Source organism: Morone saxatilis, unplaced genomic scaffold, assembly GCF_004916995.1.
Source record: "Morone saxatilis isolate NCDOM2014 unplaced genomic scaffold, NCSU_SB_2.0 Contig20, whole genome shotgun sequence".
Classification (NCBI taxonomy): Eukaryota; Metazoa; Chordata; class Actinopteri; family Moronidae; genus Morone; species Morone saxatilis.
Window position 1 is genome coordinate 18,896,241 of NW_023339763.1, and position 12,955 is coordinate 18,909,195.

The window sequence follows — 12,955 nt, forward strand, 5'->3', positions numbered from 1 at the left end:
CAATAAAACTGGGAGGAGGAAATTGCTGGGTCAAAGTCACTCTCAAGTAGAGACTCCTCGCCTACTAAAGGAACTGCCTCCGAGTCAAAAACCTGAGTTAACCTCAATGCTTTCTCTTGCTCCTTTTCTCTCCTCTCTCTCTCTCTCTCTCTCTCTCTGTCTTTTTTTTCAACTCAGGTATTCCCAGAGCAGCCCTCAACCCCCTCTGAAGAATCTGGAAGTGTGGTCTCATGATAGGTTTGTCCATCTGTAACACGACCGGCTTGGAGAACAGGCGAAGCTGTCGGCGATGAGCCTTCTGGTGCTTGCTGGATGTAACAGCAACTCCATGTGGAAGCGGTGTCAGTTCCAGTGGAGGTGCTGTTACCTGCAGAGAGCCACCGAGCGCAAGCTCTCATGTTAACAAAGATTGTTTTTTCCTGGTTTTTGATTCTAGGATATTTTACTTCAACTGATCGAGAGTCTCTATGGGGCACAAGGTGATGACCTATGAATTGACAGCCAGTGGTTGTTAGCATCTGCCTGTCAGTTCTGTAGGCCACTGCTGTGTTTGTCCTCCTGAACGTGTACAGACATTAACGAGAAGGTTTTTTTAATTTTGTTTTTGAATCCTTTTTACAACAAATCTGTATGAGTTGCTCTGTGCGTGGATGAGTCTGTCATGTATGCCCTGTTACTGTGTGTAATAATAAAGTGTGTTGCCAAAGAATGTCACTTTTATTTACACAACTTAAAATCACAAATTTGCAACTATGCATTTATTATTTAGCTTACTTTGGATATGTATAAACAAAGTAATAATACAGATACCATAACATTACATTATGATATACTAATAATTACAGGATCATTAAAGGAATTGCAAAAATTAAGTAATTTTTTATATTTTTTACAATTTTAAATCAGAATCAGAATCAGAATCAGAAATACTTTAATAATCCCAGAGGGAAATTATTTAAAGTTAAGTTAAATGAAACGGAGTGAAACGTGGGAGTGCCAACGCCATTGTTGACTGGCGTTACAGCCCCATGGAAACAAGTTGTCGCAGGCTGCTTGACATTTGAGAGGCACAGTAATTAGGTTTATTTTCACATGAAGATAAACAAATATATCTCAAAACTAAACCGTCAAATTACAATTTGTCAACATGGAAATTGACTTAATAATGGATGTTTTAATAATATATGATGTTGCAACATCCTATGTAGTGTGTCAGGCTGCAAACAACACTAGTATGTTTGTTTAGTCTGTTCTATGAATAACTATGAAAATGTTACAGAGGATTAAATATAATTATTTATGTGCTTGAATCTATCCAGGCTCAGCCATAAATAGTGATGATGGTGTTTCCTATTTCACTATGTGCTAACTGATCAATGAAAAAAATGCAATGAACAGAAAATATTGATTTAGACTAGGCAAGGTATGTGCTAAGTGTCACCATGTGGCAGGTAACTGAAGACTAATCTGATCTGAATACATTCTTCAGAGGATATGGGGGCGGAGGGAGTGGTGATTACACACAGTCCATACCAACATACCTCAGGATATAATTCAGTGATCATATTACTACAAACATTGATTCAAATTACTTTGTGTCCCTATAAGTCAAATCACACATTGCTACAGAAATACAACAACTCTACTACAACAGCTGCACCATGAGACAGATGTGAGGACATTGCTTGTTGCAGGTACACTCTGTGCTGTGTTTTCATTAAATGCACATTTGTATCGGCTTACACACCAGGAATAAAACCAGTATGACCTGGAATGGCGGGGCCCTGCAAGCATACACACAAGCTGAAAATGCTGCCTTTGCTGCCCCCTAGTAGCAGTTAATGAGAGCACACATTGCAGTATGGAATCAGTGTTGGGTGTAGTCAAAACACCCAAACGCACCAGATAGGCAGCAGGCCTGAAGCTCAACTGATTGTCAGTGTGGAGTTACTTGATAAGACTACATTTTGACACGGGGCCATTTTTTTTTTTTTAATAAAGCACAGCTCATTTGGGCAAAATCCCATCAATGGCATTCTGCTTTAATTGTGAATATTACCAATCAAATGAATCAAATGACAACACACCAGTGGACACATGATGAACCAAGGAAGATACCGCCGTTGTTTAGTAGGTATAAATCACTGGAGGTCAGGTTAAAAGGAACAACATCAAAGAGTACTCGCACACATAAAGGAAGCTGTGTAACCTGCAGAGGAAATAAGCGAAGGCGGAAGTGGAGGGGAGTGAATTATTCTAGTTTCGTGTACTCTTCGTGAATGTAAATTATATATGTCAATAGTTTTCAACGTCAGCGGGGTTTCATGTAATAACCAGTTAAACAACACACATTTATATGGACAATCAACTGATAGCTGTATTTTGAGGAACTAGAGATAGAAGAAGAAACACTGACACGCAGCGGTCAGTGGCGGACCAGCACTTCCGTGAAGGGGGTAAACGCGCTAAAACGATATTCCGGTTTGTAGGAGGGAAGAAGCATGTCTTCCGACAGCACCATGGCCAACGTTAACGGACGAGAGACCGTCCCGAACGGGGAGCCGGTCCTTAAGCGGCGGCGGGAGAGCGACCCGCAGGAGCCCCGGAACAAAGTGACCGTCGTGCTCGGAGCGCAGTGGGGCGACGAGGGCAAAGGAAAAGTTGTGGACTTGCTCGCAATGGATGCGGATATCGTGTGCAGGTGCCAGGTACACAGCCACACCGTCGATTTAACTTCACGGTTAATTGTTCAAACTGACCACTTCTTCCAACGCCGGTGTTACTAAGCAACAGCTAACGGTAACACGGGAGTTTGAAAGTCGTTAGTTGCTGTTTAGCTTCCGTTAAATATTCATGACCTGGTTCTTCTGACGTCGACAACCTTGTCAGAGCTCCCGGATGTGGAAGTGCTAAAATGGTGCCAGTGACGACTGTTGGACCTAGGAGTCCCTCCAAGACGGAGCCGTGTGTAAAGCTGTAAAGCTGTAAAGCTGTGCTCTGGTTTAATGTAAACTGGGCTCTCGGATCTACAACGACCGCCCACCGGTGTGTAACCCGAACCCACGGGCGCACTGGGCCGGTAGCCAGCCGCGGGGCCCGTATGGCTCCCGGCCAGGAGATGTCTCTGTACAATAAGAAACAGCTGCACTCATCTGTATCAGACGTTTATTATGACAGCAGCACCCTGACCCTGTTTGACCTGGTTGAATGGAACCTTAATTAGTATTTTGAGTAACATCTGTGATGACCCTACTATTTCATGTCCGAGTGGCTGCTGTGAAAAAGGTCTTTACACAAATGATAGCACACGTGGTGTAATCAGTCGTAATATGACACCGTGTGTGCTATCATTTGTTTACTGTTTACACATGATGTAGCAGAAGGGCTGTCGTAAGCGTAGGCAGAGGAGAGTTGTTGTGAAATGCTCCACCAGAGATTATAGTGGAGGAATAAACACAGTGCACCACATCAGTCCCAGTGCATCTGATTGGCTGTTATCGTTGTCCGTCATACAGTACCTGCATTAATATGTGTGTGCCGACTGTATGTGACGCTACAGCATAAAGGTTAATTTTCACAACAGTAAGATTTGTGAATTTATTGTTATCTTACTGAATGGCAGCGTGTTTTTGCACAGAAGCCGGCCTCCTGCTGCTGGCTACCAGCCCAGTGTGTAAACCCAGAGTACAGATTGTCACATGGCTTTTTTTTCTTTCTTTCTTTCTCTGAGCCCAGAGAGGTTTCTCATGTTTTTTTATCTGCTGCCGTGGAGGGAAAATGTGTACTGAATCCAGTGAATGACCTCCACATACTGATAATCATATCCAGTGAATGTAAGGTTCTGTAAGGCACTGACCGGCCATTTTTACCCAGCTCGTCCTCTCCCTCTCCGCAGTAACTCAGTGACATTAATCCGTTTTTTTTAATCTTGTAACCAAAGCTGACTGGACTGTCACTGAAACACAGGCTGAGGTGTTACACAAGACCTGGACACAGTCCTCACTGTTAATAGATTCTTGTTTACGTGCCCTCATATCAGTGTTGTCTCTTCAGAAAAATGCCTAGTAGCAAGTTGTACTGTTTGTTTACAGGGAGGCAACAATGCAGGTCACACGGTGGTTGTGGACTCTGTGGAGTACGACTTCCACCTGCTGCCCAGTGGAGTGCTCAACAAGAAGGCCGTCTCCTTCATCGGTAAGAGATAAAACGTGTTGTGTTTTGAAAGCCCCCAATAAAACATCAGTATGTGAGCATTATCAGGGTGAAGTCTTATCAGTTATGTGTCCACTTTATGGACTGCCAGCCTGTTACATGACACTGTTTACAGTTTATTAGGTACTGTACACCTAACTGAAAACTAATACAGCCCTGCCCTGTGCTGAATCCTACCGTCTGGAAGCTTGTAATTGTTTGTATTAAAGCTGATCAGGAGTGGTGTTGATTCATCTTTGCAGCCATTTTTTTCAGAAACATTTTGTCCACCTCATTTCTATGAATGAGGTTACACTAAATAACAGAAGCACCTCTCAGTGTAGCACTATAAGGTTCAGACTACCACTATCTAAAATAACCCAAAAACCTCCTCTGCATTTACTCTTTTTGGTTGCTATGTTTTTCCATTACCATGAAAACATGAACTGAGGAAAGGGGAAACATAAAAAGGAACACTTGTGTTATATAATAAACCTCAGGAAAAATATTAGCAGTTTGTTACTCATAAACACTTTCTGCGATGAAGTTATTCCTCTCGGGGGCTGTTAAAGTTTTATTGTACATTACAGGCAACGGGGTGGTGATACACCTGCCAGGTCTGTTTGATGAGGCTGAAAAGAACCTACAGAAAGGCAAAGGTAATGATTTCTAAATGAGGTTGATGCAGTGATATGAACACTTCACTGTCAGTATCAGTAAATTAAGTTTTCCACAGAAGTAATGTGGGATTTGTTTGTGCTGCTTGCAGGACTGCAAGGATGGGAGGAGAGATTAAAGATTTCTGATCGTGCCCACATTGGTGAGTATGCATTCTCTCATTCAGGTTTTAGATTTGGGAATGTTCTCTTATTGATGATCCCGTCTGTCCGCCTCTAGTGTTCAACTTCCATCAAGCAGTCGATGGAATCCAGGAGCAGCAGCGCCAGCAACAAGAAGGGAAAAAGTAAATCTGCCCTAATTGGTTTTTAAATATCGTTTACTTGGTGAAGTGTATATTATAATGTGTGCTGTTCTTGGGTTGGAGTGATTTTTTTCTTTCTTCTATTAAATAGTTTATTATGCTTATTAATGTTGTGTTTCTATATCTTCTCCAGTTTGGGAACCACTAAAAAGGGTATCGGCCCTGCCTACTCCTCCAAAGCTGCCCGGAACGGTCTGCGAGTCTGTGACCTTGTCTCAGATTTCAAGGTTTTTGAGGAAAAGTGAGTTTTCTTTCATTTTCTGTGATCGAAAATTAGATAAAGTGTCAAAGACTGTTGGTGGGAACCCCATATCAATGTTTAAAATCCCTATTCCAGGTTTGAAGATCCCCTTAAAACATGTATGAAGACACATAGCAACGGTCTGCTTGGAACAATAATTTGTGTGTATTTTTTCCACAAAAAAGTATAATTTCCATATTAAAATCCTTTAATAAGGCATCTGCTCCTTTTAAACATTCCAAAAACTATGAATAAGGAGGACAATTTTAACACATCAGTCCAAAACCCTACTCTCAAATACATCATTCTGCAGGGTTAAGCACAAACATCAGACTGTAGGAACAGGAGTGAATTTTTCTTCAAACTTAAAAGAACCAACCAACCACATTTTCTACATTTGTGGGGCTACATAATAGACTTTAGTGTGTCCATAGTTCACAGTGAGCAGATGTATTTGTAAAGTGTCATAGTTCTGTCAGTAATTGTAGTGCCTGCAACTTGTGCTGCCACCAGGTGGCGACATCTGGCTGTGGTACACATGTGAAAACTGCTTGCTCTCTGCTTTCATGCATGCATTACAATAGACCCTTTTTTTAAATTGATGGCTCCATTCCATTAAGTGTAAGACGTGTCAGTGAGTGAGAATGGACAAGTCCTTAAACACGTAAATGGAATACAGCCATCACTAATGTTATTAATACTATAACTTAAAACTCTTAACTCTGTGTTCCTCGCAGGTTCCGTATGTTGGCAGACCACTTCCTAACGATGTATCCAAAGCTTAACGTCGACGTTGACGGTGAACTGAAGCAGCTGAAGGTGAGGACAGGTTAGCGTGTCAGGACATACTGACACCTGCCTGGCATTGATATTGTGAACAGCAGATGTTTTTCCACAAAAGACATGGTGACATGTCACAGCAGGGAAAGCACAGGCGTAAATAATAAAATGAATTATGGCTGAATATTTGTGCTGGCTCACTGCCACACTGGCATGGCTCACTGGGATACTTGAACAGAAAAGAGCCATCGTTAATATCAGCAGTAACACCTGTGAATTCCCCACTATGACAACTTGGAACGTGAATTTCTCATGACATTTAAGCTTCAAAGTCTAGAACAGCACCTTTAAAATCAGATGTTCAATGAGCACAGGGAAACTCTGAGCAGACGAATGTGAAAACATCAAACTCGATGTTTGAGCTTCACTGTGCAGATTGATGTACGAGCAGAAAAGCATATTTTTGAGCGGAATATGACGACATTACAGTAATCAAGATTGTTTAATTACTAGTTTCCTATGACGAGGATGTGTATTTCTTCTCACTCGCAGTTTGATTGGATGACTGTTGGAGTTGTAATTGGCATTTGTTGTTGAACAGTATTCAGTGTTATTGTTTGTAGTAAGCATTTCACCCACACACACAATAAGTTGTAGATTTCAAACAGATGCTCTAAGAATGTGTATTTTTCAGGATTACGCAGAAAGACTGCGTCCCCTCGTGACTGACGGGGTCTACTTCATGCACAAAGCTCTCAATGGACCCAGTAAGAAAATCCTGGTGGAGGGAGCCAATGCTGCTCTCCTGGATATTGACTTTGGTGAGCAACACAGGGTATTGTGGAATTAATTATGAAGATGGATGGATGTTTTTCTCAGGTTAACAGATATTTGTCCGTTCAGGCACGTATCCTTTCGTGACGTCTTCCAACTGCACTGTGGGAGGAGTGTGCACTGGTCTCGGCGTGCCTCCGTCATACGTTGGCCGAGTATACGGTGTCGTCAAGGCGTACACCACCCGGGTGGGCGTTGGTGCTTTCCCAACAGAGCAGGATAATGTGAGTTAAAGACACGTCAGAAAAAAGTCTGTTATTCAGTGTGTGAATGATAAAGATCCTGCTGATTAGAGATAAATGTTATGAAGGTGAAAAGTGGTCGATGTTGTCATTAAAGGATCAAATTGATCACACTCAGGCGCTCAGCAGCAGCTTTTTGTAAAATAGCCAACATACTCCACTGGGGTGAGATACTGTATGTGTTGTTTTCAGATTACCACACTCACAGCAGCCAAGCACATTTAGTCTTAAGATGGCAGCAATGGAGATGATTAGGAAAATGTTCAGGGAAAAATAAACTATTTATTAAATACTATTTCTGATAATATATAACTTAACTTACTGATGATAAAATGTTTTTCTATATGGGTGAGTCTGATTTGTTGACATAGTTTATGGGTTGCTTACAGATTTAGGTTTTTCCTCATTCTGAAATAACTTGTGAACTGTAAAATAAAACTAGGGTGTTCCTGCAGCACTCTATACCCCTAAAAAAAAAACAATATATTACTGAACCAGGGCTCCAAGTACTAGTTATTTTCATTATCGATTAATCTGTCACTCATTTTCTCAATTAATCGAGTAGTTGTTTGGTCCATAAAATGTCAGAAATTGGTGAAAAATGTTGATCACTGTTTCCCAAAGCCCAAATGTCCTCAAATGTCTTGTTTTGGAGTATAGAAACCAGAAAAGACTCAAAGCAGTTAATCAATTTATCATTATAGTTGCTGATTAATGTAATAGTTGACAACTAATCGATTAATGTGAAAAATGCTGCACAGCTCAGCAGTGCTGCACAGAGATGCTGAGTTAATCCTCTCACCGGTGTATGTTCAGTAACTGCTCAATTTAAGCTCACTGCACCAGCGTCAGTGTTTAAAAGTTCCCGTCAGTACCCAGCTTGGAGACATTACTCATTTACTCCATAAATGGAGAGGAGATTTGATTAGACAGCAGAGGAGACTAGTTGACGTTACCTGACATCCCATGTTGTCCCAGTAATGCAGATTCTGTGAGCCCAACAGGCCTCAGTGACATCCTCAGTTTTCCAGGTATTGTGATCAGCTTCAGCCTTGAGGTTACAGAGGCAGACTTGTGGTCAGATGTAGGTTAGTTCAAATCTCTGAGACTGCTGGGAAACCTTTTTGTGGGGAGAAAAATCCTGCCACTGATACTGCACTTTAACAAGAGAATTACTGCTGCTCAGTGGTTGACAGTAGGCGAGTGTGGTTGTGCTGGGCAGTGTTAAAATGAAAGTAAATATGGATTTTGAAAGTTTTATTTCCTGTGTCTCACACAGTTAGCGGTGTGTGCTTCTTGTTTGTTGTGTTTTAGGAGACTGGGGACCTGTTACAGTCCAGAGGGAGAGAGATTGGTGTGACGACGGGCAGAAGGAGGCGCTGTGGTTGGCTGGACCTGATTCTGGTCAGATACGCCCACATGGTCAATGGCTTCTCTGCGTAAGGAACCATCACACCATTTCAGAATATTCTCCTCACCTGCTGTTGTAATTAGTGGAGTTACAGTTTACAGGGCTCAACAATAACGATTGCTGGCTTACAAGTAAAATACCACATGGGGTAAAAAAACAACAACTTTGAATTAAAAATGTACTTTGGGCATGTAGCAAAAAACATTAATGTTGAACCCTGGACCTGAGCTCCATCATGCACCCTGACTGTCCATTGTTAACAGAGTGGGACATGGTGACTTATGTATTTATGTTTTGCAGAATTGCCCTGACGAAGCTGGACATTTTGGACACGCTGCCGGAGATTAAAGTGGGCGTGGCCTATAAGGTTGATGGAAAACCTCTGCCAAGTTTCCCAGGTAGGACGTTTCTACTTTTTGTATAGAAGTGCTCTGTGTCTGCCCATTAGAGAAAAATAATATCAGATTTAACAGTCAACCACAAGTGTTGGTTTAATTACTGCAGATGAGGCTTTAGAGTAGGGGCAGAGTTTAATGACTGTAGGGCTGCAGCTAATTATTATTTTCATTCATCTGTAAAAATAGTAAAAGATTGCCACTCAATGTGATGTTCATATAGTCTTTTGTGTCTGACCTAGTCAGATACACCATTTTCAGTGATGTATATAGTAAAGCAGCAAATCCTTACACATTTGAGAAGCAGTAAATGTTTGTTATTCTTACCTCAATTTAAAGGCTTACATCATTTTATAATTGATCAATAATCACATTTTTGCACCTGATGGCTGCAATGCATTTGGTCACATTTGACCTTGATGTCCTAATATTGAATTGAAAATACTTACTTATCCACAAAAGTGTTAATACCAGAAACATAACTACTGTAAGCACAGGAGAGGACCTGCATCTACTGAAAAAGATGATTATTTTTAGAGCTACTACTTGGAAGTTGGTTATAGGTAAATAAACAGCTTTTATGCTCCTTAATGTTTTATTTCACATGGGTCAGCTTTTACTTGCAGGAAATGCTACAGCTGGGCTTTTTGAAAATCTGTTTTGCAGCAGATTTGAAGTGGTATTTATCTTCTGTATCTCTCTGCTTTTACCGCCAAATGGAGCAAATTGAATTGTTAAGCTAATGAGCCTCGGGAGGATTAAAAACAACTCTTTCCCCCCCATACGACACTGCAGCTGCTCTCGGCCTGCATTTTAACACTGATTTCCTTTATACATTGATCATTTATATGGTTGATGTGCTGGATGTTTGAAGTGGCTCTTCTTCCTGATCCTGATCTGGTTGTGCTACACTCATTAATTGTATGTACACGTAGGAACCAGAAACAAAACACCTTTCACTCAGTGTTTGTTTTTGATGTGCTTCCACTGTAGCAAACATGGACGTTTTGACGCGAGTGTCAGTGGATTACCAGACGTTCCCCGGCTGGTGCTGCAGCACAGAGGACGCTCGGAGCTTCAAGGATCTGCCGTCACAGGCACAAAATTACATTCAGTTCATCGAGGACTTCCTGCAAGTGCCAGGTCCGTAAAGAGGCACTTTACATTAATGCAGAGAAAGCAGCCAAACTCTTCTTCGCTTTGCCAAAACCTGCCACTCACAACTTGTCTTTTTTTTTTCTTCTCATTTCAGTGAAGTGGGTTGGAGTCGGCAAGTCCAGGGAGAGCATGATCAAACGGTTTTGATCCGTCTGCGGACCTGTAGTCCTCCTCGACCACAGCTCAGATAATAATTTCAGGTTTCGATAGGATTGACAGAGGAATTTAAAATGCAAACGCTTATCCTAAAGGAAAAACTTCACCAGCAAGGCTATTTGTGAAACGTTTAGTTGCTGCTTGTCCATCACATTTACAGTAATTCTTAGATATCATTTATGCATTCCACATGTTGTTTTCTATATTTATTAGAGCGTTCATTTTTAAAACCTGGTGCAAATGGATCAACCTTTCCTTATTCCATTCCACAGTAAAGCGCGGTTCATAACTGTAGCATTTGAGGCTAATTAACCTTAATTTATATCTGTTTGTCCCATATATGAAGAGCCATGGATAAACAGACGTAGAAGCATTCATATTAAAGGGTGCCACAATAAAGCAAAAGATTATTTTCCGGCTTTGTAATGAAATGGTTAAATGATTGAAAGCCATCATGCAATCAGTAGATTGTGAACTTTTCTATTTTACAATTTTAAAACACTTGAAAAACATGAATGCATCTCAGTTGTTAAGTTTGTAGCTATTTTCATGATTGTTGGAATGAACAAAGTGGTTTTTAAATCATCGTCAACATAAATCAACACTAAACAACTTGAGTTTCAATAGCTATTTTCTTCATAATATGTGTGGAAAAGTAAATAGAAATCTCACGTCCACACAGAGACATTGACTGGTGTTGTACAAGTTTGTGTAAATGTAAAGAAAATGGCTAACGGGCAGTATTGTACCGGAGTACATTCCATATTTCCTACACCATTTCATTCATTTTGTCAATAATGTTCAAGACTCTTACTGTGTTTTACTCTTATCAATAAAAGGAAACTGTAACATTTATTGGGTGTTTTTTAAATGTTGTCCCACGTGTCTGATACCCAGCTACAGTTTATTCTCTTTATATGAATATTATATGGTCCCTGTAGGAAAAGTAAAATAACAGAACCAACAATTATTATTTCATTACCGGTCACTGCTGTCATATTCATCATGAGTTGCACATTATCCTTTAAAACAAACTGTACTGGCCCATATGAAATCTGCACCTTGGATGATGTGTGATGCATCTCTAAATCAACTTTAATCAATATGGAACAAATGATTATGCATAATATGAATGGAGTCGCTTGTATTGATAATCACAGAACTATGACCTCACTGCCCGACCCCCAGGTCTACAGAGACTTCTAAGTCTTTCAGTTTAGCGTTGTTCACAGGCAGCTTTTTTTTTGCGAAAAAGCATTGATACACCCACTGTACACGACCTGTCCTGTAGTGAAAGGCACACAAAAGATTAGTAACGTGCTAGTGAACATAGTGGAGCACTTAATGTTTATTCATATCTATGAATGTGGAAGTCAACTATTTGCCAAAACATTGCCTACATCCGCTTTACAAGGTGGTAACATGTCAAATGTGTTCACAGCTTGTTCTAATTCCAGGTGGCCAAAAAATATATTATATAGTAATAGTAAATGCAGGTTTAAAGGAAATCTACCATTCTTGAAGTTGCTAAAATCATTTAGATTTCAGGATCCTACAAGCGACAGATAAATGGACCCCATTGTTCAAAAAGCGGATGGCGAATAAAGGATTATTTTTTGTTATGTATTATATGAGTTGCATTTACTGAGCAGGACATTGTCAGTGCTTTTTGTTGGAAAAACTTTGTAATGGGGTATTTCTGTACTATCAATTCCTATTTCTCATAGGTTCACAAACGTATACACTGACCAATACTGATTTCTTCAAAAGGCTAAAGTCAGGCAATATTCTATAATATTTTAAAGAGATCACTAACAGTGGCTTTAGTGCAGACTTAAATGAAAGACCACTTTAATGATGGTAACTAATTATCCTGCTGATTTCATTAGGCAGAGAAGTCATTTCCTCACCAAAGGGCCTCCTCCTCCTCCTCCTCCTCCTCCAATATGACGGAACTGCCACACATCTGCAGAAACATTAGTTGTTGCTTTTTAAAGGGAGTCCTGCTGGGTAGCAGACACATATTCTCCCCTGCACACTTCGCACACCTTTCAGTCAGCCAGTAATCATTTTTTATCTCTCTCTCTTTCTTACTTTACACCCTCCTTAGTTATGCTGACTTCCTCTCACAATTTAAAAGCTTTTCAGGACCGGGAGGGATTAGATTAAAGTGTAAAGTGGATTCCTTGACAAATCGATTGGAGGTGTAACAGCGGAGCTTCCCAGATATTCTAGTGTTTCTAATGCGTTAAAGGCCCTGCACACCCACACAGGTGTTTTCAGCTATTCAGGGCTTATTTGACCGCAGGTTGTTATTGGGCAGAGATATGTTTGGAAGTAATGTAATTATAGTCTGCATACAAAATAACAAAGGTTGAAAAAGTTGCTACACGTTTTACCAAAACTTACAGAACACTCAGGGAAATGTCAATCAGCCACAGTCTGTAGCTGTCCACACGGCCCGGAGAAGAGCTCTAATCAGGTAAAATAATAATAAAACTTGAAAATATACCAATTGTTTGTTGGGCCTTCAAACTGCAGATCATTTGTCATCAGAAAAAACTC

General features: G+C 40.5%; 1 protein-coding gene across 1 annotated transcript; it reads left to right on the plus strand.

The window, feature by feature from the left end:
- Positions 1-2,438: 2,438 nt before the first annotated feature.
- Positions 2,439-11,245, plus strand: adssl (adenylosuccinate synthase, like). The gene is made up of 13 exons (XM_035667100.1): positions 2,439-2,708; positions 4,092-4,194; positions 4,782-4,850; positions 4,961-5,011; positions 5,089-5,155; positions 5,307-5,414; positions 6,152-6,233; positions 6,889-7,015; positions 7,098-7,252; positions 8,585-8,709; positions 8,982-9,079; positions 10,070-10,219; positions 10,329-11,245. The coding sequence occupies exons 1-13, from the start codon at positions 2,502-2,504 to the stop codon at positions 10,379-10,381; spliced, it is 1,395 nt and encodes a 464-aa protein (XP_035522993.1). The 5' UTR covers positions 2,439-2,501; the 3' UTR covers positions 10,382-11,245.
- The last annotated feature ends 1,710 nt before the right edge of the window (positions 11,246-12,955 follow it).

Bases quoted from the DNA above. Each gene is read 5' to 3' on its own strand.
- adssl (XM_035667100.1), top strand. From the start codon at position 2,502: ATGTCTTCCGACAGCACCATGGCCAACGTTAACGGACGAGAGACCGTC. The intron at 4,851-4,960 runs GTAATGATTTCT...TGCTGCTTGCAG, and splicing joins GAACCTACAGAAAGGCAAAG to GACTGCAAGGATGGGAGGAG. The intron at 5,415-6,151 runs GTGAGTTTTCTT...TGTTCCTCGCAG, and splicing joins TTCAAGGTTTTTGAGGAAAA to GTTCCGTATGTTGGCAGACC.